This window comes from Nilaparvata lugens, chromosome 2 (genome assembly GCF_014356525.2).
Source record: "Nilaparvata lugens isolate BPH chromosome 2, ASM1435652v1, whole genome shotgun sequence".
NCBI lineage: Eukaryota > Metazoa > Arthropoda > Insecta > Hemiptera > Delphacidae > Nilaparvata > Nilaparvata lugens.
This window is the reverse complement of record NC_052505.1, coordinates 6,866,302-6,893,456: the sequence shown is the minus strand read 5'-3', so window position 1 is coordinate 6,893,456 and position 27,155 is coordinate 6,866,302. Positions and strand designations below refer to the sequence as shown.

General features: G+C 33.8%; 1 protein-coding gene across 3 annotated transcripts in view; it reads right to left on the bottom strand.

Annotated features, from left to right (window-relative positions):
- Positions 1-27,155, bottom strand: part of LOC111057930 (tctex1 domain-containing protein 1) — a 40,710-nt gene that overhangs the window by 13,130 nt on the left and 425 nt on the right. Inside the window, exons 2-3 of one of the 3 annotated variants that reach the window (XM_022345419.2) lie at positions 25,756-25,827; positions 23,158-23,293 (exon numbers count right to left, since the gene is read on the bottom strand). In XM_022345419.2, the coding sequence (XP_022201111.2) occupies positions 23,158-23,293; positions 25,756-25,826 (207 nt within the window). In that variant the 5' untranslated portion in view covers position 25,827. Of the gene's footprint in view, positions 1-12,605; positions 12,924-22,242; positions 22,558-23,157; positions 23,294-25,755; positions 25,828-27,155 lie in introns of those variants that run through there. The other 2 variants (XM_022345411.2, XM_022345425.2) reach the window with 2 other exon arrangements.

Sequence of the window (27,155 nt, the reverse complement as noted above, 5' to 3'; positions counted from 1 at the left end):
GATAGGTACAGTACTGTAATAGGAGAGGAAAAGCGATTGAGAAATTTCTCAAAAAATGATAAGATTTATAATTACTTTTACATTTAGTTGCACTGTGCAATAGTAAAAGAGTATAAATGAAAAATAGTAGGTACTTAGTTTAAACAAAAAACCAGATTTGATTCCAGCTTTAGATTTACTAATATTAAGCTGCTAGGCGGTTCACACCAAAGTTAAATAGGCCTACTGTACGAAGTTTTAAAAATTTAATCCCTATTCTATTAGATTGAACGGAACTTGACAAACACATATGTTCATCATGTGTATGATAAGTTATTATGTTCAATCTATGAGGATTAAGTTATTAACATTTTGTTAATAACTTTGGTGTAAACGCAGCTTTAATGTAGGATACTATGCAAACGGCCCTTAAAAACGCTCACCTACCAACCTACCTTCAATCTTTAATGCACTGACAAGCTTACTAAACAATTGCACGCACAACTGTAGTTAACAGTCACATCATATTATGTGCGCTGGATTAATATAAAAGTAAAAGCGCTCATTCTCGATAAAACAAGTCTGTGCAATTTAGTAGATACTCATAACAGCAAGTCCACAACTAAAATAAATATAAAAATATGGTAATATATCTACCCTATATACTAGCAACTTCTGTTAATATGTTTAGATGCTCATATGTTTGTATTTCACCGGATCTCGAAAACGGCTCTAACGATTCTCACGAAATTCAGAACATAGTAAGGTTCATAATATAAAGATTAGATTGCACGCACTAGGTGTCATCTCTGGGAAAACTCGTTGAAGGAAATAAAAAGGATAATTATTATTCATCCTTGGAAAAACAGCTGATAATAATTATTTCGTCGTCTGTTGGTGATGAAAGTGAGTGAGTGGGACTGTGTCAAAATTATGACTCAGCTGTTGAACTTTTGTAATCATTCAATCAGGTACTTAGTGCTAGCGGTTGCAAAAAAGCCGGGTTATTTTCAATCCTGATTAATTCCAGTGGATCCATCTTTTTGAAATGGTCTTCTCTGATTTGGTTCACGTGAAGTTAATCAGGATTAAAATTTAACCGGCTTTTGTGCAACTGGGCCTTTGTTCGGGAAATTTTTGCATTCCTCTGGGAATAATCTTAATTTACTGTGATTAGATAAAACATTTCTGTATAAATGTTATTATAATTTCTTCTTTCGTAATTTTTTTATGCTTTTGTACTCCAGAACGAAGCTCGTTCCCCGATATTATATATAAAAACGAAATGGCACTCACTGACTGGCTGACTGACTCACGCACTCACAGAACTAAAAATCTACCTTTAATCTAATATAATCTAGCTTTATCGAGAACAAATGAACAGGAAATGTTCAAATTTAGTACAGAAGCTAAGCTAGGGCACAGATGAAAGAAACACTACTTTATGCTTCTTCCGTGGCTAGGGTGTAATAATGTTGTGTTAGAAGGAATTTAAAATAACGCCAAAGATACGCCCAAAATTAGCGGTTTTTTTTTGTTTCTCTGTTCTTTCATCAAGTAATAGACAGAAAATGTTCAAATTTGATACAGAGGTTTAGGTAGGGTCTAAAAATTTTGGGACTTTATTATTTCATCAAAGATACGTCCAAAATCAACGTTTTTCTCAGCTTTTCTGCATTTTCTCAGTACTTTGACTTTCTGATGGAATGCTCAAATGAAAAATGCAGGCAAGAAAATCTCATTTTTGTACGATCCAGTCGGTGGTCCAGGGGGTGGAGCCTCCTTGCTATGTCGAGCGAAGCGAGCCCGACGGCTAGTCATAATATAATATTATGATGTAAATTACGGTACTAGTGAGTTTATTCTATTTGCGGGACCTGATGTTATAACTAGGTATAGCCTACTATATTTATTTGCACAGCCACAAACTTCTTGCAATCCATTATTTGAAGGATACTAAAATAGCAGCAATATCATCCATACCACCTCCAGAAAGTTCATACCGTACTCTATTGCCACGAGACTGTGCTGTTATTTGCCGATGGTTTTTAGTAAAACTTGTTTACCCAAACTTTTTAACAACCGTTTTATTTACCGACGAGGCACTCTCTACAAGAACAGCTATCGTTAACGTCCACAACCAACATATTTGGGCAGCTGAGAATTCTCATGCCATCAATCCTAATCTTCCACAACATCAGTTTTCAGTAAACATTTGGGCAGGAATCATAGGAGATCATCTACTTCTGTTTGAGCTTCCTTCCAGGCTTAATGGCATAATCAACTAGTCTTTTGGTATGAGTTTAATTTAGATATGCTACTTTCATATAGAAAAAATTTACATAAAAAACCGAATATTTTATTTTCAATCAGCTACAACTTATGAGTTATCAGTTCTCTCCTCATAAAACAGCAAATTTTTGTGGTGTAATGTACTACATAAGAATACATTTCATTAAACTTTTATTTGAATTTAGTTAACACAGCTTACATAATTCTTTTCAGAATTAAATTCTCTACAATTTTTAGTGCGAAAAATTATTTGTTTACTGGTCATTAAAAAAAGTTATTGGGCATCAAACGTAGAAGTCTGTGTTTCTCTACTTGGATTTTTTGCATATTTTAACTTTTTTCTCAAAAACTACTCACACTACAGCTTTCAGACTAGTTTTTTTCAATTTTTCAGATATTTTCCCATATGAATCCAGCATAAGTTTTTCAAAAACCAGTCCCTAAACAATTCAGCATCTGTGTATTTCACCAGAGGAACTGAATTCCGGGCAAAATCCTTTACCCTGTATAGCTCGCTAATGAAGCGTTTATGGATATATGTTTATATGAACTTTTTTTCTCATTTTTACCTCTACTATCACGTATTAAAATATTTTACCATAATTATGAATCACTCTGTATTATAATTTCCTCTTTTGTTATAAATTTTCTATGCTATTGTACTTCAGAGCGAAGCTCGATACCCCAAAATTTTTTTATGGTGCTCAATAATATTAAGATATGATTATCGACTTATTTCAACATGTTCTATATTCTTCACTCTTCAAAACATTCGTCTTATTTGTTAACTATCAGCTGTTATTGTAGCTCCCCATCAGCTCCCCAAGACAACTCATTGACAGGTTCAAAACAAGCAACCCTAACACTTTCACTGACTCCTATTCTATCGCACACTACTGACTCAATGACTCTGGAATGTTGTCTTGCTATCTCACATGAATGGTAGGCTATGGATTGTAGGCACCTATTGAGAATACCCATAATGGCCGGGACACTCATATCCGCACCGAGCCCGCGCCGCGATACGGCCGAGTGTCGGATGTACTACGGAAAGTGAGAAAACAAATGCTTTCAAACGTGTAGGAACACATACTACTGCACCACGTCAGCACCGTCACCGTGTTTGAGCCGTGCCCGCGCCGTCACCAACTAGTTCAGTTTACTTTTTGACGGTGACGGTGCGGGCTCGTTTAACATAGAGTGAAAAACTATTTCAGAGTATTTCTGGGTATTCAGTTATTGGAGAGATTTTTCTCTATTGGAATTTTCCAGTTTTGTACGATTAAAGAGATGATAAATATGATTGAAAAATAAGTTAAACCAAAATTAAAAGTATAACCAAATAATAAGTTAAGCCAAAAGTATAATAAACATAATATAGACTAGTAAATAATAAAATGGACAACAAAAAGTATAAAAGAAGGAACACGTGACTGTGTCTTAAATTTCAAATTTGAAACTAATAACGTTTAGATAAGGCAGAAGATAACAATTTTATTGCTGATATATATTTATGATACATTACTGATTGTGGTATTCTTATCCACCGAAATATATACCAGCACTATGATTCTCATCTTCTGTGTCTACAGGTAATTAGTTTAAAATTGAAAATCTAATTTATTGTATTATTGTGATGGTGAATTAAGATAAGAGTTCAATGAATATAATCTAGAGCTGGAGATTTTCAAAAAAAAAAAAATTTTCAAGATGAAAAAATATCCAAATATCTAACTTACACTTGTATAATTCTACCCTCATTATACAACTTGGAGTATTATAAAGTAATGATGAGTACTCACTTATTCACAATAATTAATTCTAAACATGATTTCTCAGTAATTGTTAAATTTATTAAAGGGAGGAGGGGGAATACTAGCAAAAATAGAAAACCACGTCCTTCAGCCAAAATACATATTTGTCATTGTAAAAGTGTACAGTAATTCTTTAGCGATGACTCGAGCCGCCACGGCTAGATCACATAAATTTTCAATGTAGGAGGTTCTTGATATAAAAATCTATTGCACAGGGTCTCATTCCTGGGAAAACTAGCTGAAGGACATGAAAAAGAGAAATCTATCCTTCCAGGAACAGCTGATATGAGACTGTTTCATAATCAGTTGTACCACTATAAAAGTGAGATGTTATTATTCCAGCTGTATGACCCAGTAAATACAATCTATTTCAATCTGCAGATTTCGTGTAAGGCCAGTTACAGAGCTCGACCGACCGTCAGTGCACCATCCTGACCGTAAGCATCGATGAATCAGTTTTACACATTCAGAGCTCGACCGACCGTCAGTGCGTACCTATGCACCATCCTGACCATATGCATCCATACATCATCAGTTTTTCTGACTCACAAAATGGACGCCTTTACAGATTGTTCAATTGCAGCTTATTATCTTCGTAAACGAAAGATTAAAAGACGTAGATATCAAGTTCACCCGATGGTTGCCCAAAGAGCATTTCAAAGGGAATTCAGTACCATTATTTACATTATTGCTTGGGGTGAAGATACATTTTTCAACTACCTCAGAATGTTCATCAGAAATTTTGATGAGTTATTTCGAGCTTGTATCACCATTGGGAATACTTGCAGTCACTTTAAGCTACGGATCAAATAAATATTAATAATATATGATTTTTTCAATAAAAAATTTAGAAATGATTGAAGAAATGTATAGAAAAACTCTGAATTCAAATAATGACACTATTAATTGAATTCATTCATTATGCTATTCAATTCAATATCAGCTGATTGTCGGGCAGAGGTGTCAGCACATTGGTTATGTTGCGATCGGGCTACTGATCAGTACAGCTCTGAAAGCTTCTATTCGTTTCAATAGCACGTCAGTCTACCGATGGAACGGATGCGCACGAGCAGCTCTACCGATGGTTTTCGTATGCAGTATAAAGCCTTGTACACACGTCCGTACAGATTCGCGCGAACAATCGTATGTACATATGCCTCAACATTCACTGTACGTCCTTGTGGACGCGATCCACGTATGCCTCGGCATTCAAAAAACTATCTGATTTGCAGACGACACGAAGACATGTTAGATGTAGATTTTCCACAACATGACAACAATGGCGTCATTCCATCATTGAAGATAGTTATCACAAATTGCAGCAGTATCATTTTATTTCAATGAATTATATAATAAAATCAAAAATAAAACTTGACAAACGATGTTGGTGGTTTGAACGAATGTAGGTTGAAGTAAGGAAATAAATTGCTACATGACATAAGATTGACAATTCAAACTTTATTAGGTTGTCAAAACATTATCTTGTTGATATACTGAATCTAATTCAACTAGTTATCTAAACAATAATGATATCATCATGAGGGAAGCAGTAACTCCACAAGAACGATTGGCTCTAACTTTGAGATTCTTGGCATTAGGCGATTCATTTGTTGGTTTCCAATATCTATTCTAAATTTCAAAAAAAGAAAATTTCCACAATAATTCCAGAAGTTTTGATGACCTAATCAAAGCACTTAACACTGACTCACAAAATTGACAGTCTTCTTTAAGGAAATTAGCCATAAATTGGATCAAATACTAAATTGCTGCCCATTTTAAACTAACTCTGCTTATTCACATGACAAAACAAGATTCTCCAAAAGATTAGCTTCAAGATTTACCTTTAAGGGAATACTAGTTCAAAGTTTGAATAAATCTCTCTATAGATAGCCTAGCTATTTAAAACGTATAATATCATATTGAAGATTAAAATTTCAATTAACAACTCTGATAACATGAAACAAACACAAGATGATTTTATAGCCACAGTAAAATAATATTTGAGTTATACTTTCTTGTAGGAACCCTGTAGAGAAGCTTTTTACACTTAAATTATGCAGTTCTAGATTTGTTAATCATGATACAAATTATATACTCCATGCATGTTTCTATTTAAATATTTGACAATCCACATATCCTACAAAATTACAAAAATCCCACAATTTACAATTAGTTATTGGATCACAATTTGATTTGTCATTCATTAACCTAATTCATTGGAATTAGGTTATGACGCCTTCAATGTTTACGCTTTGCCTCACCCGTATGGCAAAATCGCGTCCACACGTACATTCAATGCTCGCCCGTGGCGCCTTTGAGCACGCCAAAATACCGACAGGGTTCCGGTTCGCCCACATGCCTCAGCGAACAGTGTCCACACGTGCGAATGCAAGCCCATACACGTATGCTCACCCGAGGCAAACGTACGTGTGTACACCGTTTAAAACGCACGGTCCTGACCGTGCGCATGCATGCCGTCAGTCCTGCTCTGTACGGATACATTCACCAATTCACTTCTATTTATTTCTACAATGGACGTAAAACAGTAAGTTGCAACGGACGCACTTTGTGCGCTCGTATGACCCTAGCCTAAAGGTGTATTTTCGTTTGTGCGTAAACTTCCGCAGTCGACGACGACAAGCATTGTTCACATCCATATTGTCCAAATTTCAAGTGTGCTAAAACAGCTGACTAAATAACTTTTCATCATTTATGTTTATTATTCAAGAATAAAAACATTTCTAATAGTATCAACATAATATTGCCATTTGAAAGTATAAACTCAACCACACCCATTAAAACATAATTCAACAAAATCTTTTAGGTTATTTAGACAAATTGAAATCTACCCAATCTGAGATTCTCACCCTGTTAGGCTAGCTTCACATGCTTTCGGTTTCAATCGGTTCAGTTCGGCTCATTACCGAAAACGAATGAGGCTTTCATACATGTCAGGTTTTAATTCCTACGGTTCTAATTAGGTATTTTCTTCTCAAACACTGCTGTGTTTAGATTTTCACAGTTCATGCTGGTATATTTAAATATAACAGTTGGTGTTAAATTGTAAGATGTTATTTCTTGAACAACAAAATTTTAAAGTTAATTAAAAATTCTGAATTATTTGAATAGTTTCTTTTTGATTATGTTAATTTTGGAAGTTCAGAGAGATTATTTTTTTAATTGAAAATTTGTTCCTTGTTTTGACACATGGTATAAAAAACTTCATCTCTTCTCTCCATTGATGCAATCATGTAATATTCATGGAAAAATAAAAATTCTCCTTAAGTTTTAATTTATATCTTTCATATTTTTCTATCATTGAGAAAAAATGTTTCTGTGAATTAACAGAAATGAATTGACCATAATATGTTTAATTTTTCTGCTCAAAATTTTCAAGTTTATTTCAATATTATTGAAAATTTCGGATTGTTTAGTGTTATTTCCGGCTCTTATGAACCCTTCGAAATTCAAAATTCATCAGTCATATCTCGAATACGTATTCTCTGAGTGTTAATCTTTGGTGAAAACAGAAATTTTAAACTTAACCTCACTTTGGACTATTTATGTGCCAAAATCAAGGAATTGAAGAAGTTTTGGGCAATTGCCTGTTTCTCTTTCCAAATATCGTGTTTGTGACTGTTCTAATAAATAAATAAATAAATCATATTACGATTTTGACTTGGAAAATTTTGAAACAGATAATCACGATATCAGTTTAAAATAAAAACAAAAAAGGCAAGCGTGTTTAAAAGACTTTGTTTTTTCCTGTTTCCCTAGCAACGAATTCGAATTTAATGAAACGTATAATTCGTGTCGAGGGGGCGTTCGGTGATATGCGGTAGCTATTCGGTACCGAATTCAAACCGAATCATCGTTTACACTTATTGGAATTTGCTGAAAACAAAACGAACTGAACGGAAATGTGTGAAAGTAGCCTCTCGCTAGCAACGAATTGAAACCTGATGGAATTTATTAGAGTCAAGTGGGCGTTCGGTTCTATGCGGTTTCTATTCGGTACCGAATTCAAACCGAATTACCGTTTCACACTTATCGGAATTTGCCGAAAACGAAACAAACCGAATGAGTGTGAAACTAGCCTTATGGTCGACGGTCCAACGACGGCATTTACGCACAAACGAAAACCAAGCTTCAAACGTAACAATATTCTCAGCTTGAAAGGAGAAGAAGAAGAAGAGAAAGATGGAGAAGAAACCTCATTTCAATCATCTTCATCATCTATTCCTCTATCCATTCGCAATCGCAAAAATGAATGTAATGAGGGAATAGGACAAAACTGAACATAAGAACTCCTATTCCCCAATTACATTAATTTTTATTGTTTATTCCTTAATTCTCTATCCATTCGCAATGGCAAAAATGAATGTAATGAGGGAATAGGACATTCTAAACATAATAATTCCTATACCCCAATTAAATTCATTTGTATTTTTTATTCCTCAATTTGTACAAAGGTTTGTACAAAAATGTGAGCAAATATGAAGGTTATAGATTCATCGATATCAATTGAGTACAAATACCATAATATTTATTGTTAATCAATATAAATTTGGTGTTTTGTATTGAACAACCTACCCAATTCATAACCTACAATTTGAAAAACAAGGTTAAATTCCCACTAAAGTTGAATACATTTTTGAGACATTTGAATTGACTTGCATGTAACGTTACACATTAACAATAACAAATTATTAATAATTTTTTAATAAATAAATTAGCCTACACAGATTCAGCTCACTAGAAAACAAAGTCATTATTGAATCAACTCCTATTTTATAGCACTTCTTTCCTTTAACTATTCACATTTGTTCACAATAGAGATGTGTCATTCGGTCATGACCCGTTCGAATTGAACGGGTCATTATGGTGAACGAGTGATCCGAACTTCCCATCTCTAGTTCACAACAAACAACTTGGTAAGGAATGATTAGAAACAGGGTTGCCAATCCTAAAAATGAATGTAAGGATGTTTTGAAATCGATAGGAAGAAGTGAAAATCGAACATTTTGATAAATCGATAAAAAATGACCCACTCTGTCGCTGACCGCATCTGTCGGGAGGTGTAGAAATGAAAATCGACCGCATTTGTCGCCTCTTGACACGACAGATGCGGTCAGCTCAGGAATGTGGCCCACTCTGTCGCTGACCGCACTTGTCGGGAGGTGCAGGAATGAAATTCGACCGCATTTGACGCCTCATGACACGACAATTGCGGTCAGCTCTGGAATGTGACCCACTCTGTCGCTGACCGCATTTGTCGGGAGGTGCAGGAATGAAAATCGACCGCATTTGTCGCCTCTTGACACGACGAATGCGGTCACCTCAGGAATGTGACCCACTCTGTCGCTGACCGCATTTGTCGTTAGCCCAGTTTGTCGTCGGTCTCAAATGTGTATCGACCCACTTTGTCGTCGACCCACAATTGTGGCATCCCGTGGTGAGCAACACAGCAGCCGAAGGCATTCACCTGGAGAGAGAGTGAAACGGAGCAGTCAACCTGCGCAGGCGCCGCAAGCAATCTCCTGCGACTGCGCCTGCTTAGGTGAATAAGTGAATAGGTTAAATAGATGTTGTAGTAATCACAATAATGCATAATCACATAATCATGCATAAGTGAATAGGTTATGTTGTAGTAATCACAATGTTGTGGTTCAGTGCGAGATTCTTTGTATAAATTAATGTTTTAAATATAATTATTTGTATAAATAAATGTTTTAAATTGTTACTATTATTTCATCCTTCTTTCTACTATACGAATGAATATTCACATTAAAATTATTTTACCATTCAAGTCGTTGTCACGTAAAACTTTCGCCCGTATACCGACTTTACAGGCAACCATGCAATTTTTTTGAGTTTTGAATGTCTTTCTATCTTTTGTATTATTTATGAAGAATGATTAAGCACTGGGATGTGCTTACAACTGAGAATTTCATTTTTTATTGTATTCTTCTTCATTAGTTTGCATTTAGAAGATTTACACGAAATTATTCAATTCTTATCATTGTATTATTTATAAGAAGCATTACTATAATATTTATTATATAGGTATATAATTTTTTCTCAACTAAATATATTATAGCGGTGCGTATTGAAGGCCAACTTTTTAAAGCAAAATTCCCTCCTACGATACATTTTTCAATAATTTAATTATTATAGAAATTACTAGTACCCTCTTTATACTATTTGATATAAACTAGTTTCGAGCACTCATTCCATTTATGAATATTTTAAATGGAAAAATAAATAATAATTGAACAATTCAAGTAGGCCTAGCTCTTTCAATACTATTTGTGAAACCCCAGCTATCCACTTGAATAGAACTGATAATGGCCATGATTTATCGGCAAAGTGCATTGAAAAAGGAAACATTGTTGACCTTTAGATTGCTAAAGAATGGAGTCTTGAATCTTTTTAAAGTAAACAGACTAAAATAGTTGACAACTTCAATTAGAGTAGAAAATTAAAAGCTAAAGTTACCGGTTATAAATTTTGCGATATTATGATGATTTTAAATAGCAATATCAGGGCACCGAGCTTCGCTCGTTATTTATTTATTGATTAACAAAACACAATTCTTTAAAATGATTGGAGAAGGACTAATATTTTTATCATGAGGAAGGTCATGTTTTTATTTTAGAGCTAGCTATACGTCAGTTTATGAATTTCGCGGATGAGATATTTTGATTTTCCACAGACGCACTGTGAGTAACATGAGACCTAGTGCAATCGAATTTTTAGATCATAACCCTACTATATGTTTCAAATTTCGTGAAAATCGTTAGAGCCGTTTTCCAGATCCTTGGACATAAATAACCACTTATGTGGTTAAAGTCCCTAGCCAATGATCTTGTTGGGTAAACAATGATCTGCAGGAGCTACTTTAGGACTGGGCTACTTTAGGACACAGGGCTGGGACACATTAAGTGTCCAAGCGGGTTGCAGGGCGTATCCAGATATAAAATTAACCGGATAAATATAAAAATATATCCAGAAATTACTCGCTTAATATAATAGGATATTATGTGTTTGCAACTTGGAAATGAAATATGAATAATTCTCCATTATTGGATTCCTTATTTCTTTATTTGCATTATTTTAATAAGATTCCTTAATCTGCAAGTCTATCAAATGTGCAATTTCAATTTTCTAAAGAGAATAGGTGCAAGCAATCATGAATTCTAAGACTTAGAACTTCTCTCTCTTATTTTTTCAGCAATGAGTGCTGTGTATTCATGAATAATTATTATCTGATAATTTAATTTCTCATGACCTCTTCAAACTATGATTCATTTATTGTTTTCTTTTAATTGATTGATTGTTTACCTCTCTACGTTCTGTATATCATTTAATTAGCCATTTTCTTTCTTTGTCAACATGATTGGAACATTACGTTTTGAGATGATTTGCTTGTTTTATGTTTGAATCTTGTTAAATGCGGTTTTATATATGTATAAGATGAACGAGAGAATTGAGAAAGGAATAAGAAAACCAAAAATTATCCCAAAACAATTACAAATTCAAACTGCCTTGCCAAAGCTTGTTAGATTGTCATATATCTGATGCCTGATTATTTCCAATAACGTTTAATTATTCGGAAAACTCTACGTATTGAGAACAACTAATTCAAATTATCTGATATTTTAAACTGTAAAAACAACTTGTTCAATATGGACAGAAATGAGAAAGTTTCCTACTCTGGGCAATAGTCAACTAATATTTTTTTGTGAGTTGTACAATGTAAAATAGATCACTATTGATGCTCTAGAGCACATACTTATGAAAAACTCGTGGAAGGAGCTTATCAAAAATAACAATGATGATGATGATGATTAAAAATTAAAGACAAAATAATGACTGAATAAAAAGACTAGATGTTGTCCAACCACAGATTTATTAAAAATCTCGATTTATTCAGTATGGGTTAATACCACAATATGACCTTCACAACTACTCAGAAAGTGATAAAATTATGAATTGTTTTAGATCATGGTTTTAGCTAAATGATAAAGGAATCACCTAATATTAATCATATCCCTATTGTCATTAATTATTATTGGAGGGACGTTTCTTCTCATGATACTTCCTCTTATTATTCATTTCAATTCCCAATTCATGGTATTTTCAATCACGAGTAGATTAAATTCATATGCAATTTTCTTCTCTGATTTGATTTTAAAATAAATTTATTGTATCAAAGAACACTACCTCCTGTTTCAATATTTATTTGAAAAAAAAATCCGACATAGTTTCTTATAAGGGTGGAATAGAGTTGATTTTTACGGGATTACATTATTCATTCGTATGTAGATCTAAAATATTGAGACAAAAATAGATTGAAGTCTGACTTCAAGTTAAACTCTAGCTGTTGTTAAACTGTTGGATTTAAGTTGAGTTTTTACTTATCAGTTAATTATTGTAACATTTTTTATTTTATTGTGCTGAAATATTTTTTGTTGATTTCAAGCTTCTTGAGGGATCAGACTATCGACTATTACTCACATGCTGAGATGCAACATTGTATCCAACCATCGAGTCTGGCACAAGCCTCGAGCACACAAGTGTTAGGGTAGCAGCTGACAAAGACGAACCACAACCGTGCACGACAATATAATATTTCGTGGAGCAATGTATGCTACTTCCAGTTCCGTCCATAAAATTTCCATTGGTTGCTCTGATAAGATTACGACCTAGCCAAGTTTTTGGCTCCGCCTCTAACTAGAGAAAAAATCAATGCCTGACAGGCAAAATGCTATTCGCACAGATGGAAAACTGCGAAGCTAGAAAATGAAACGCTCAGATTAACTTTTGTTTTGCGCTGTTGAACCTGAGTAGAGTAATAAAAAAAGTAATTTCATTCCAGAGGAAGATTGACGTTGAACTGCTCACGCGCCTGTGAGGGTGAAGGGAGGGGAGAGGGGGTGGTCTAGCAACAGTTTTTCTGTCAATCAAACTTTATATCAACAGATACGGTACATTTTCTCTGTCATTTATTCTAAACTCTGAAAATGATGTTTTATCGTGATGATTCATTAGTATTTTACTCCTAGTCATTGCTTTATTTAAACATATTTAGCCAATGGGGTTTCAAAATTTATTGTATTCATTACTTCAAGTAATTTAGGTACTAAATTTAGGTAGTAATTTAGTAATTTAATTAATTATTCACTTGTTTGCTCGTTTGCCTAGAATATTTCCAAAAACTGATGGCGAGTGGGAGCTGGTTTGTAAATGAAATGTTAGTTGGAGAAATCTGGCATTTTAATTAATACAAAATTTATATTTTTCTATTTACAACCTCTTTTCTGATAAAATTTCATTCTCAATCAATCTAATCTAATCAGTAATTTTAAATTCAATTTATTTTAAAATATTTTTCAATTTCAATTTATTAAAACAAGACAAAACAAAATGACAAAGGATTAAAAAAACAAATAAAATACATTAAAATGTTACAAATATAGAAAACCATGGGCTTTGTGATAGTTGTGTTGGAGAAGAGAAAAAAAAGAGAGGAAGATACCTAGCCAACTTTTGGTTTCCCATGTAATAGGCAGGCAAAGAAGAGAAGAGAGAAGTGATGAGGAAAAAAGGGAAGGGAGAATGGGGGGAAGGAAGAAAGACAGGGGAATAGGTACGCAAAATAAAGGTAAGCGAGTCCACCGAAAAATGAAAAAAAAAACTAATTAAAAACAATGCTGGTGCAGAAATCTTGAGTCTTAAATATCTAAATGGAAGAAGAAATTACTGTATGTCTAGTTTTTTATATCCAGTTCAATTTTTCCTCTGATCTCATTGTCCATGAGAAAGTGATTTGGAATAAGGTTTATTATTTTAGTACCTAACTATGTAAATTTACTGCCTCCTTATACATTCAATATCAGTTATAGGCTACATATTTGTTAGCAGTGGCCCTTAGATTATAATAATTAAGTAATAAATAATAATTTAGAATGTTAATACACGAGATATTGAGAATATTTCTTTGTTGATTCTTTCATACAATCAGAATTTTGAAACATGCATAATGAGGTAAAGAGATTCTTCTCAATAGGTGAAGGTGTTTTCCAATTTCGTAACAAACAAGTCTTTGATCCTTCATTTCTAGAGCATTGAGCAACTATGCGTTTGAATTGATACTTTTCTCTCTTATAAATAATCTACCAATACTAACAAAAATGAAACTCAAAAATGAAATTTTGTTTGATGAAACGCTGGTTTCCAAATTATCTAATATACTGGAACTCAGTTTCAATGAAAGTATTAATTTGAATGTGCATACTGGAAAACAATTGAAAATGAATTGTTCTTCATTTTTTTATATAATTGAGATGAAATGAGTTGCAATGCTCATTCATAATCTAGTCTTCTATTATTTCAAACAAGGATGTTGGATACAGAAAAGGAAGTTTTTGATGGAAAATTCGAATAGAAACGTCTCCAATAAAATGTAACAGTATATTCATAGATGGAAGACATAAAATTCATTCAAAGTAGAATATATTCGTTCAAGTATGTCAGACTCATATACTTCTTTATTTGGCAATCTTGGAAACAATTTTCCATTGAGTTATTTCAACATGATATTATTATATCCGGGATTTACATTTTCTTGACAAGGTTTCTAAAAGGGTCTAGCAAGAGGCTTTTCTGCTCTTTTTGAGTGGCTCATATCAAAACAAATATATATTTTTTTCGTTTATTCAGTGAAAGAAGAATGCAGTGAATCTTTTTAGGGCTTATAGCGAATCTACTATAGCATGAGGGAATCTTGATCAAGGATTTCATTATTTATGAGTGTTTCTTTCTGATTATAAAGTTAAATATATATGATTTGGAGCATAACATATGATGCATTTGTTATAAAAGATAGACAATTATAAACTGCACGCTTTGTAATAGCATCAATTTCCCACGAGTTCCAATAATATTGAAAGCTCTTGTCAATTTTTTCAATAACTAATCACTTCTAATAAATAATATCAGGTGATAACGAATTATATTGAAATATAATTTACGATTTCATATGACTGTTGTTGTTGTTTCTTAGCACTACAGCCCTGGGTGGGCCTTGGCTTCCTCCGTCACTCGCCTCCACTCGTTCCGTTTATTCGTCATCCTTCTCCATCCACGAATCCCCATTCTATTCAGATCTCCTTCGACATCCTGCAGCCACCTTCTCCTGGGTCTCCCTCTTCTTCTTACTTGGAAAATTTCACCCTCAAGCAGTTGTCTCTGGAGTCTGTTCTGCTCCATTCTCCAGACGTGTCCCAGCCAGCTGATTCTTCGTGATTTGATGAAACGAACTATGTCCTGGTTTTGGAGGATATTGTTTATCTCTCTGTTGCTTCTTATTTTCCATGTTTCATCTTGCCGAACTGGTCCAAAAATTCTTCGGATGATTTTCCTTTCAAAGACTCTAAGTGCGGATATATCGGCTACAGTGAATGTCCATGCTTCGCTGCCATATGTAACTACTGGCCTCATTACTGTTTTATAGAGTTTTATTTTAGTGTCACGTGTTATCAGCTTGGACTTAATTATTTTAACATTTGCAAAATATGCTCTATTACCACTGATTATTCGTTTGTTTATTTCTTCAGACATTTTATTTTCTACATTCAGCTCTGTGCCTAGGTAAACGAAACTGCTCACATTTTCAAACAAGAACTGTCCTATCCTAACTGGTTCGTTTCTTCTTCTTCGGGCCTGCGCACTTGACATTAGCATATACTTAGTCTTAGATTCGTTCACCATAAGTCCTAGTGGCTTTCCTTCCTGCTCTATCTTTAAAAACGTCTCCTTAAGTGTAGCCAGATTCCGGGTCACCAACAAGATATCGTCAGCATAGGCATGAATTTGCTTTGATTTATATATTATTGTGCCTCTTGGGTCCATCTCCCGCATGACCGAGTCATTTTATATGACTGAGTCTGATTATTATGGTTCTGAATATTGAAAAAATGAATTCTTTTTCCATAATACAATAGTTCCATTCCTTAAGTTCATAAGCATCTTTCTACATTCGGCCGATTGTATGATTAAATTAATGTCATTCTGATTATTGATTGCGACTTAGCTGTCTAGTCTTAGACAGCGTATATGTGTACGCAGCTTTAATACAAGAGCGTAGAATCTTGAATCTCAATAATAAAGCGTCTCCACCTTTTGAATTTCTTACAGACTAAAGTCACACACAGAGCTCCAAGCAGTTGATGATTATTTCTTTTGTTGAGGTTTTTTGGAATGAATTCTATTCCTAAAATTTTGATGTGGCGCACTCACAAAACTTTCCTAGCCGTTATGAAAATTGATCACCTGACGCTAGTGTAAACGCGCATCTCAAGTCAAAGATCTGAGCCAGCTGGTGACAGTTCAATAACGCTGGAAACACACGAGATCTGCTATCTCTTCATAGTGAATGATTTAATAGAATCAACAGTTGCCAAAAGTTTGCAATTGAATAATTACATTTTCTCAAATTTTGAGCTTATTTTCAATTTTAGGTGAAAATGTTACTTGACATATTTTATTGAAGAGATTTCCATGCTCAATTTTTTCCAATCAAAATTTTTCGTATAAATTATATCTGGGACCAGATAATTGGAAATCTAAAATCGAACTTTGCATAGATGGGGCGGAACTCCTGAAATTTTTACAGATATGGGACTCGTGGCAGTTGATTGAGCTTATCAATGACTATTTTAGGTATAAATTTAATCCAAATCGTTGGAGCCGTTTTCGAGAAAATCGCGAAAAACCCTGTTTTTGACAACCTTTTTTCCATTTTAGCCGCCATCTTGAATTGCATTTGATCGAAATTGTTCGTGTCGGATCCTTATATTGTAAGGACCTTAAGTTCCAAATTTCAAGTCATTCCGTTAATTGGGAGATGAGATATCGTGTACACAGACGCACATACACACACACACACACATACAGACCAATACCCAAAAACCACTTTTTTGGACTCAGGGGACCTAGAAACGTATAGAAATTTAGAAATTGGGGTACCTTAATTTTTTTCGGAAAGCAATTTATACTTTCCTTACCTATGGTAATAGGGCAAGGAAAGTAATAATGAGATCCATTAGCCTTCCAGAATACATCATTGTACTAGCATATAGCTGGCATGACCATAATAACATGAAACAATTCAACATTAGGGCTGGTAAAATTGCTTTTTAGGAGTGCTTGGAAACACCACAAAACTGAACCAATTATGATATTTAGGCCTACAGTGGAATAAATTTCGATCTATCTAATTAAATTATTTATTCATTTATCAATCATATTTAAAATAACACAACTTCCAGAAAAAAAACACAGGCAGTAATGAAAGAAACAATATATATGGGATATGGAAATTGAAAATATGAACTCTTACAGTACGGTACTTTAAATAGAGTACGGTACAAATTCAAAATTCATTAAAAATAGTTCTCTATTTTTACGATGCTTCTATTTACTTTGAGGGAAACCCCTTTCATCATGCCCTGACATCGAATTAACTTGAAATTGTTCGTAAATAAAACAAAATGAAGCGGATAGATAGATTATATTTCAAATTTATTTCACTTTAATTTTCTTTCAAAAACGTCTTTTTCGTGGAAAATCATTTTAACTTGGTAATAGGACATAAATACTTGGATTTATTGTCTGAACACGGTTTTGATAAATACCTTTTGGGTTGTACAAGACACTCCTCGGTTCATAAGCCTTGTCTGGATCACCTATTTGTAAAAAGTCAATCTTTTGTGTTGAAACCTGCAATCTATAATTCTACAATAACTGACCATGAAATTATAATGGGTTTTATCTCACCCTGTAGAGTTGATGATTCTGTGCCGAAGATTAATGCTTCTAATAGTAGTGAAGTTGAAAACGTAAGTTTTACTAGATTTGACGAGCTGTTGTTTAGGGCGTTAATTGAAAGTGAGTCTTGGATGGATGTGTATCAGGAGGAGGATGCTTCTAAAGCTTTCACTTTTTTCTATACTAGACTTCTTTCCTACTTCGATGCCTGTACATCATCTATTAAGAAAAGAGTAAGTCATAAATTAACTAGAATTAAGCCATGGATAACTAACAGTTTAGTAAGGTCAATCAGGAAGAGAGATAAAATGTCTCTTGCTATTCGTAAACAGCCTTTCATCCACAATTGCGCACCACTTTCAATAATTACAACCGAATTTTAAAGTCAGTTCTACGGACTGCTAAAGAAATGTATTTTCAAAAAAAGTTTATTGAATGCGGGCATGATTTGAAAAATGTTTGGAAAACTATTGATGAAGCTACAGATACTGTCAGAGCTAGTAAAATATTGTCTCTGATATTGTATCCTTGGATAACCGACTGATAGAAAGTGATAGGGTCTTGGAAATAGCTGAAGAATTTAATAGGCATTTCATTAGTGTTGGTAAAAATATTACAGAGGAAATAAAAAATAGTAGATGCAGGAATTATAGTCTCAGACCTGTGAGGAACCGATTATTCTGTAATTCATTTTTTTTCAATCCAGTGTCATCACAGGAAGTACAGTTTATCATTCAAGAGCTCAAGAAGAAAACAGCTGCTGGCATAGATGGAATTTATTCCAAATGCCTAATTGATAGTTCATTGGCTCTTTCTATGCCTCTGTCATACCTAATTAATCTTTGTTTTGAGCAGGGCTACTTCCCTGAAGAGATGAAACTTGCTACAATTATCCCTCTTCATAAAGGTAAAGAAAAGTCAAACCTGAATAATTATCGACCAATTTCACTGCAATCTTGTATATCAAAAGTCATTGAGAAATGTGTTAAATCAAGAATGGTGAGCTATCTTGAGAAGTATAACATTTTATCCAATTCACAATTTGGGTTTCGCAAGACACATCTGATGCAATTTTTCATGTTACGAAGGATATCATAAATCACATGGATATGGGTAGAAAGTGTCTAGGTGTATTTTTAGATTTTACAAAAGCTTTCGACACGGTTGATCATCCCATACTTTTACAGAAAATGGAGTCAATTGGTTTCAGAGGGATTGCTTTAAAGTTTTTCAAGTCGTATTTGAGAGGAAGATTACAGGCCACAAAAGTAAGTGAAGTTTTGAGTTCAGTATCTGAGCTGAGTACTGGAGTGCCGCAGGTACAGTCCTGGTCCTATCTTATTTTTAATTTATATAAATGATCTTCTCAGTTTAAATATTCAAAGCGGTTCTCTATACTCATTTGCAGATGATACAGTTGCTTTGTTTCATAGCTCAAGCTGGTCTGATGCTTGTACGTTGGGCAATAATGGTTTATCTGTGATAAAAGAATGGTTGGATGATAATCTGGTGTCTATAAATGTTGCCAAGACTGTTGTTATCCCCTTTTCGCTAACTTCTGCAGGTTCACCAACTGTTTTTGAAGATTTCAATATTGTTATCCACAACACTGGTTGCAACCAGCATAATCAGTGTACTTGTGTTCGACTGGAGTTTCAGGAGAAAGCTAGATATTTAGGTATCATGATAGATAAGCACCTGCGCTGGGAAAGTCATATATCTTATCTGTGTTCAAAAATGAGAAGGTTAATTTATAAATTTGTACAGCTAAGAAATATCTTACCTCTTCATCAAATAAGAATGGTATTTTTAGCATTGATAGAGTCCATTGTGAGTTATGGAATCATAGGTTGGGGCAACTGTGGTGCCTCCATTATGCAACCGTTAATCATACTTCACAAGACGATTATAAAAATTTGTTTGAGGAAACCAACAAGATACCCTACTGAAGGCCTGTACCGGGAATTTTCAGTTTTTACAATACCCAAGCTATATGAATTCAACCTATTAAAGTTTGTTTATTTGAAACCTCATGCTTTTCCTGTGGCTGTACCACACAACTATGCAACTCGAAGGCAAGTGAGGTTGCCCCTGGAGGAGCATCGTTTCAGGACTTTTGCAGCTGCATGTCATGCTTCTGCCAGGGGACCTCGTTTATTCAATGAGCTTCCTCTTTCAATTTCAGGCATTCCAAATTTCAATAAGTTTAAAAATTGTTTAAAAACTTTTATCAATCTGAGACAAGATTGATTCATTCCCTGTCAGTATTTCGATTCATTTCCTATTAGCTGTTTGTTTTATATTTACTATCATTTTCATCTTATCATGTTTGTTTTTGGTTAATTTCGTTTTCAAAGTAATTAATGCAAGTTATTATGAGTTCTATGATGTACTGGGTACTATTTTGAATATTATTCTCATTGGAGCATATTTGTGTGCATATTTTTCCATTATATTTCCCGTTTGTCTGTATTTGAATTAATGTATATATAATTTGCAAAGTATAAATAAGGACTCCTAGAGGAATAATTTTATTCTGTTTTGTAACTGAAAGATCTTTGTGTTTATATAATTTTTGTTTTCTTATTAATTTGGATTTTTTATTTTTTATTCTTATTTTGTATGATTAAAACTTTATTTATTTAGTAACTGCATCAATAAATTACGTAATCTAGTTAATTATAGTTTGGAAATTGTATTTATTTATCTTTCACACTTTGATGATGATGATTTCTATTATTTTGTTCATTTATTATTTCTATGTAATAAGGTAATTGCTCTTACGACTCATCCCTCAGCATAAGCTTATGCTTGAAGAGGGATGGACCTTTTTTCATTGGATTGTATAAGTTTATTAGTACAAGATTTTGCAGTATTGTATATTATTATTTTGTTTGATATGATTGGTTAATAAAAATATTATTATTATTATTAATAGATTATTTTATACATCATCTATACTTCTTTTCTAAACAGCAGTATGAAGACAGAATGAATATAATTTTATCAAGACAGCATTATTCAATAATTTATAATAATTACATCAAATCTGATAAAACAATAAATTATTGTCTATGAATGTTTCATTAGGTTATTTGCGTTTCGCTACATAAAGACGAGCTATACTTCAAGAAGTCTTTAATCAACTTATCTATAGCTTTTCTTGAAAATGAGCTTAAACGCAATGTAATTTTACAATGTTCATGTAATTTTTCCTCATTTAATTATTTGTTAACACAAATTACATTGGCATAGAAATTCCAAATATATTAGAGATAGGGTATAACTTGAGAAAACTCATTATACTTTTCAAATTATTTATTGACAGTATTCACTTCCACTGAATATAACGAAATCCAAAAAACTATTTTCATATTTTGTGTGAAGAACTCTTAATAGGTCTTAATAAAAACCTTCAATTTATAAAATATTAATAAAGGTTTGATAATCCACATTAAGGGAAAGTCAATAATACTGATGTTTATTTCAGCCTATTATGGGGATTTCAGCATCTGCATTCATGGCAGAAGTAAAACTTCAATTCTGTGATGTTTTGAAATTTACTGAAGAAGATGTACTTGAAAGCTCTAATTATCTTGGGGTCAATGTTAGAAAGAGTGGAATAAAAAATTACTTCATTTCTCTATTGGCTCATTCGGAATTTGGAAAAACAAAGTTTACTAGAAATATTAATATATTATTTTTTATTTTATACATTGTTTATGAGAATGCAGCTTTTTTGAATACTCGACGAAACACTAATTATGTCGAACTATCAATATAAATAGAAATGGATTGCATTGATAAATTATTTGATGGATATTAGTTGTTAATTAATTTAACCTTTTTATAAAATAAGGAAATTTACCTTCTATAGGCCTAATCCAGTTATGGACAAACCCCTTACAAGAGGGTATGCTTCATAAAATCTTATGTCTGCTTGTGTGAATAACAAGCAGAAAGCTGCACTCATACTACATGCTACATGTAGCCTAGTGCATAGGACGACATGCTGAGTAACAAAATTATTCGTCTAATGGTTAGGTGGATAAATCTCGTATTTTAACCAAATCAAACTTTATGAAACTGGCTCTCTAGAGCAGTAAAAATGATTTTTGATTGACCGGTGACCGTGGAGGAAATTTACATGGGCACTAGCAAATGATCTATTACAGGTGTGGGCTATGTTGTTTTAAAAGCAGTTTCATTGACCGATGACCGTGGAGGAAATATACATGGGCACTAGCAAATGATCTATTACAGGTGTGGGCTATGTTGTTTTAAAAGCAGTTGAAATGAGTGGAAAGCAGGCGGCAAATCTCACATGCACTTGTCCGTCCTTTATGGAGCCGTCACATTCTGGGAGATGGGCTTCCGAGATGACTAGCTCGTCGACTACGCTCATACGGACAGTCGGCTTACCCTCACCGCTGAAAGTGACATTATTGCCGGCCTTATGACGACAGTTTTCTCCGCCTCCATACGCATGCGCCGACTCAATTTGATTGGACAATTATTTACTAAAAGATTGGACTTGTTGAACTGTGGCCAATTCCGCATTACTGCTTCCAGCGGCTAAACTTTACAAACTGCTCTCTTTCACGAAAGGTTCGCTTTCAAAAGCGTAGCAGTGCTTGATTTTGACATCTGCAACGATCTTTCCCGCCAAAAGCCGTAAATAACAGACCGTCGCTCGGCTAAAACGTCTTGTAAGGTTAAGTAATTACAGTCGGTCCTCCCTCCCCCCTCTCACCACCCACAACCACATTCAAGTCGCGTGTACATTTTTTATCAAGTCGAATAAATAACGGCGCATATACCTAACTGGTAACTCACGAACTATTCCTTTGTTGTATTTCCAACAACTATTGCTTTTCTTGCTTGAAACAAATCAACATTTGTGTAATATTATCATTCCCCGCAATAATTCTATCGCGAGTTGACATATTAGCTATAATTTAAGATGTCTACTGATAATAAATTAACTTGTAAGACCGGCTATAAGAAACTTTTGAAACAGCGTACATCTATGTAAGGTACCTATAATGTGTATCTTGTATGGGTGAAAACGTTCATTACTTTCACTAATAATTAAAATGTTAACTAACTTTTAATTCAGAAATCTATAGGCTTTAATAGTTGAACTATATTAATTAATAACTCTTACTACTACCTCAGATACAACTGCTCGTCTATGCTACTACGTTTAGAATGTTGTTATAAATTATTGTAATCTTACTATCGTTCTAAATCCGGCCATCGATGGAAAGTTGAGTACCGGCGCGGCAGGTGGGTTCTTGCCAGAAGCCATCGCCCCTGATGATGATTTATTCCTCTTTAATACGCTCTTCTTTGGGGTTTCACGTTTTGAAATCCTAAATTTGAAAGATTATTATACAACTTATTCAGGATATATTATTCTTTAAGAACATACCGGTTCTTGATTTGAACACTTTTTATTAGACAGTTATAATTTGGAAATTTGTTATGATTGTCTCAGGTTACCTGGTCATTGAAACTTTTTGTGCAGCTGATTATTATTTCTTAATCATAATAGTAAAAAATCTGGTGTTGCGCACTCACACAACTTTCCTCGCCGTTATGAAAATTGATCACCTGACGCTAGTTTTCCCGCGCATCACAAGTCTACTATTCAAAGATCCAAGCCAGCTGGTGACAGGACAATAAGGCTGGAGACACACGAGGTCTGCTATCTCTTCATAGTGAATGATTTAATAGAATCAACTTGCCAGCAGTTTGCAATAATTGGATGATTACATTTTCTCGAATTTCGAACTTATTTTCAATTTTAGGTGAAAATGTTACTAAACATTAATTGTAGAGATTCTCATGCTCAATCTATTCCACTCAAATTTTTTTGTTTAAATTGTATCTGAAGCTTGATAATTGAGAATCTAAAATCAAACTTTGCATAGATGGGGCGGAACTCCTGAAATTTTTACAGATATGGTACTTGTGGCAGTTGATAGAGCTTATCGATGAATATTCCAGGTATTACTTTAATCAAAATCGTTGGAGCCGTTTTCGAGAAAATCGCGAAAAACCCTGTTTTTGACAACATTTTCGCCATTTCAGCCACCATCTTGAATCGCATTTGATCGAAATTGTTCGTGTCGGATCCTTATATTAAAAGGACCTTACGTTCCAAATTTCAAGTCATTCCGTTAATTGGGAGATGAGATATCGTGTACACAGACGCACATAAACTCATACACACACACACACACACACACACACACACACAAACACACACATACAGACAAATACCCAAAAACCAATTTTTTTGGATTCAGGGGACCTTGAAACGTATAGAAATTTAGAAGTTGGGGTACCTTATTTTTTCCGGAAAGCAATACTTTCCTTACCTATGGTAAAAGGGCAAGGAAAGTAAAAAACGTTTAAATATGATTATTGCTATACAGATGTGAAGAGGGTTGCCTAAGCTACACCGTCACCGGTGTGAAAAGGATGTAACTACTGTATGTACAATAATATTATCAAAACTAGTAATTATGCAATATTATTGAATCTGCATCATAGAATAAACAATCAAGGGTTTTTGTAACATGTTCTAAGCAGTTCAAATTTAGTGGAATTTTACAGTAAATTATTAATACTGTGAATATTTTTCTATATATGCTAATACGGTAACCTACTATAAATTTTACAGGAGTTTCTTCTGGGTATGATAGCTGAAGATAAGCTCAAAACCATTAAAATTATATATATTAGAGGCTTCAAGGTATATTTTAAATTACAGTCTTTTCTGCGCCAATCTATCAACGTTTTTTTCAAATGAATAAATAATTTAGACCACATCAGATTCGTAATGCTGACTTAACTCAGCGTAGTAGTGAGTTAACTAGCCCCTTGCCCTAAACTCACTTGGCTGCATGTAATCATAACTTGTTGTATGACAAACAGAAAACTGAGTAAAGTGGGTTCTGCGTCGCTCGCAGCAGTCCGTTGTGGTCTGAAGCGGAAATTGAGTCTGAAGCGACGTAAAGCGACGCTTCATGAGCTCAAAACATGCATAGCCTGAACCATGTTCAATTAAAATTCAGAGCAAATTTTATTACGTAATACATAATAAAATTATGATTATAGAAAAATATTAATTTATCAGTTGAAGGATGCGTGACGACCATTTCACATTTTGGTGTGAAGGTATCTGGTAAGGCTCAAATTAATATAGAACTTGTATATATAGTATTGTATTGGAAAGCTTGGTTTCGACGCATACTACTTTTCTTATTCTATTTTCAAGAGGTTCCAATATTAATAAGTTCTAATAGTTTAACTTATTATGACTGAGTCTGGTAAGTAAAAGACGTTAAAATGTGTTATCTGACATAGCTTATACTCGTACATAACTATGACAAGGACCAAGTCAGGTCCACTTCCAGACACAATCAATCCAGATCTCTGGTCATGACTAAGGAGAGAAGTATGAAGTAAATATTAAGTATGGGAAGTATGGTTCTGCTGATATCGTCACACCAAGTCGAAAAAATCGTTATGGACCTGTGAGCTAATTCATTTCTCAAATCATAATAACGTACTATAAGTTACATTCATTCAGAAAAAATGCATCATGACTATAGTATTACACGATTTTCTATATCAGTATTATGAGGCTAGATACTTATATATTTCCTTTTGATGTTGCAAGTGTTTTCCAACTTACTACACGTATCATTTGAAAGAATAAAATTTCAAGACTCCACTAGCTACTGACATTTGTAAACTCGTAATAATTTTTCATTGTCTCTTGTAAGGTGATCAAATCGATAAAAGTTTAGCAATTTATACTTACGTTCGAATTCTGTTGATCATATTGAATACTGTAATAGCGTTCTGAGTATCATCATTCATTTCTTCCGCCATCCTTGAAAAAAATGCATAGATAATAAGCAGAAGAAATTTTCATTCCTAATAATATAAGTAGTATAGGCTTATCATGAGAGAAGTATAAATTATTGTGAAATTACTTATGCGGAGTATAAAATCACATACGGTACAGATAGATTGAAAAGTCGTGTAATTTAACTGACTACATTTTTTAAATCATAATATTGCGGTATGGTAGTTATATAAACTTGTACAACTTGAAACTTAATACACGGGAGAGACACTATCATTCAATGCGAGAGAGCCTCATCTGAATGCTTACCTCCATTCCACATTTTTAATAGAAAAGATAATTTCCATAGCACTTTAAAACAAGACCATTAGTCACAGAATGGGAGGTTCATGAACCTTGATGAAATTGGTGTTTACAAAACACAAATTCCATAAATTAAATCAAATAAAAGTGAACTAAAATTTTGTACGTTTTTAATGTTTGAACCCTTTTGGTATAGACCCATTACTTGCATCTAATTATTCTACATATATTCTATTATCGACATACTATTATATATACTATTATTCCATTTATATTTATTATTTATACAATATGACAATTTCCACTGAGTCTAACAAGACCCATAGTGGTACAAAACAAAATAGCACTGTACTTGAATAAACTATACGGTAAGTATTAATGTAAAACTAAAAGTACAATAGATGGGCACAGTAAAAATTAATATAGATTACTTCAAAAACAAGATAGAAATAGAAAAATGAGAAGAAAAAAAAGTCAAGCAGTTCGTGAACCCATGCAGAAATCATTATCTACATTTCATAAGTAAGTAATTATAAAAAATAGGAATACAACTTCTCCTCGATACCAGCCATAAGTCAATACCCAGAAGCAAGAGCTATGTGTCGGTGCACTCTCTTTTGGAATAGTGATAAGGATGGGGAAAGGATGATATAAAGTGGCAGAGCATTCCATTCACGAGAAGCCGTAACACAGAACGAAGCTCCGAAAATTGCCGTTCGGTGTTGAGGTATCTGAAGAAAGAAGCGGTGAGACCGAGCCGAGTATCCCTCTGATGAACCTCAGTAAAAAGTACAAGTCCTTCTCTCAAATATTGCGGACCAGCTCCTCCCACAATTAGTTTGTAGGTTTGGCAGAGTATGAAATACAATCGTCTCTGCTCTAATTTTAACCAATCAAGTTCTCTGTACAGGGGTGTTACGTGGTCATTCCATCGAGCATCAAAAATAAATCGCAGAGCATAGTTTAATGCCCTTTGAAGCCTGCCATTGAGCTCTCCAGAAACACCATTGAACAATAATCGAAATTATTGATAGATACTATATTTATAG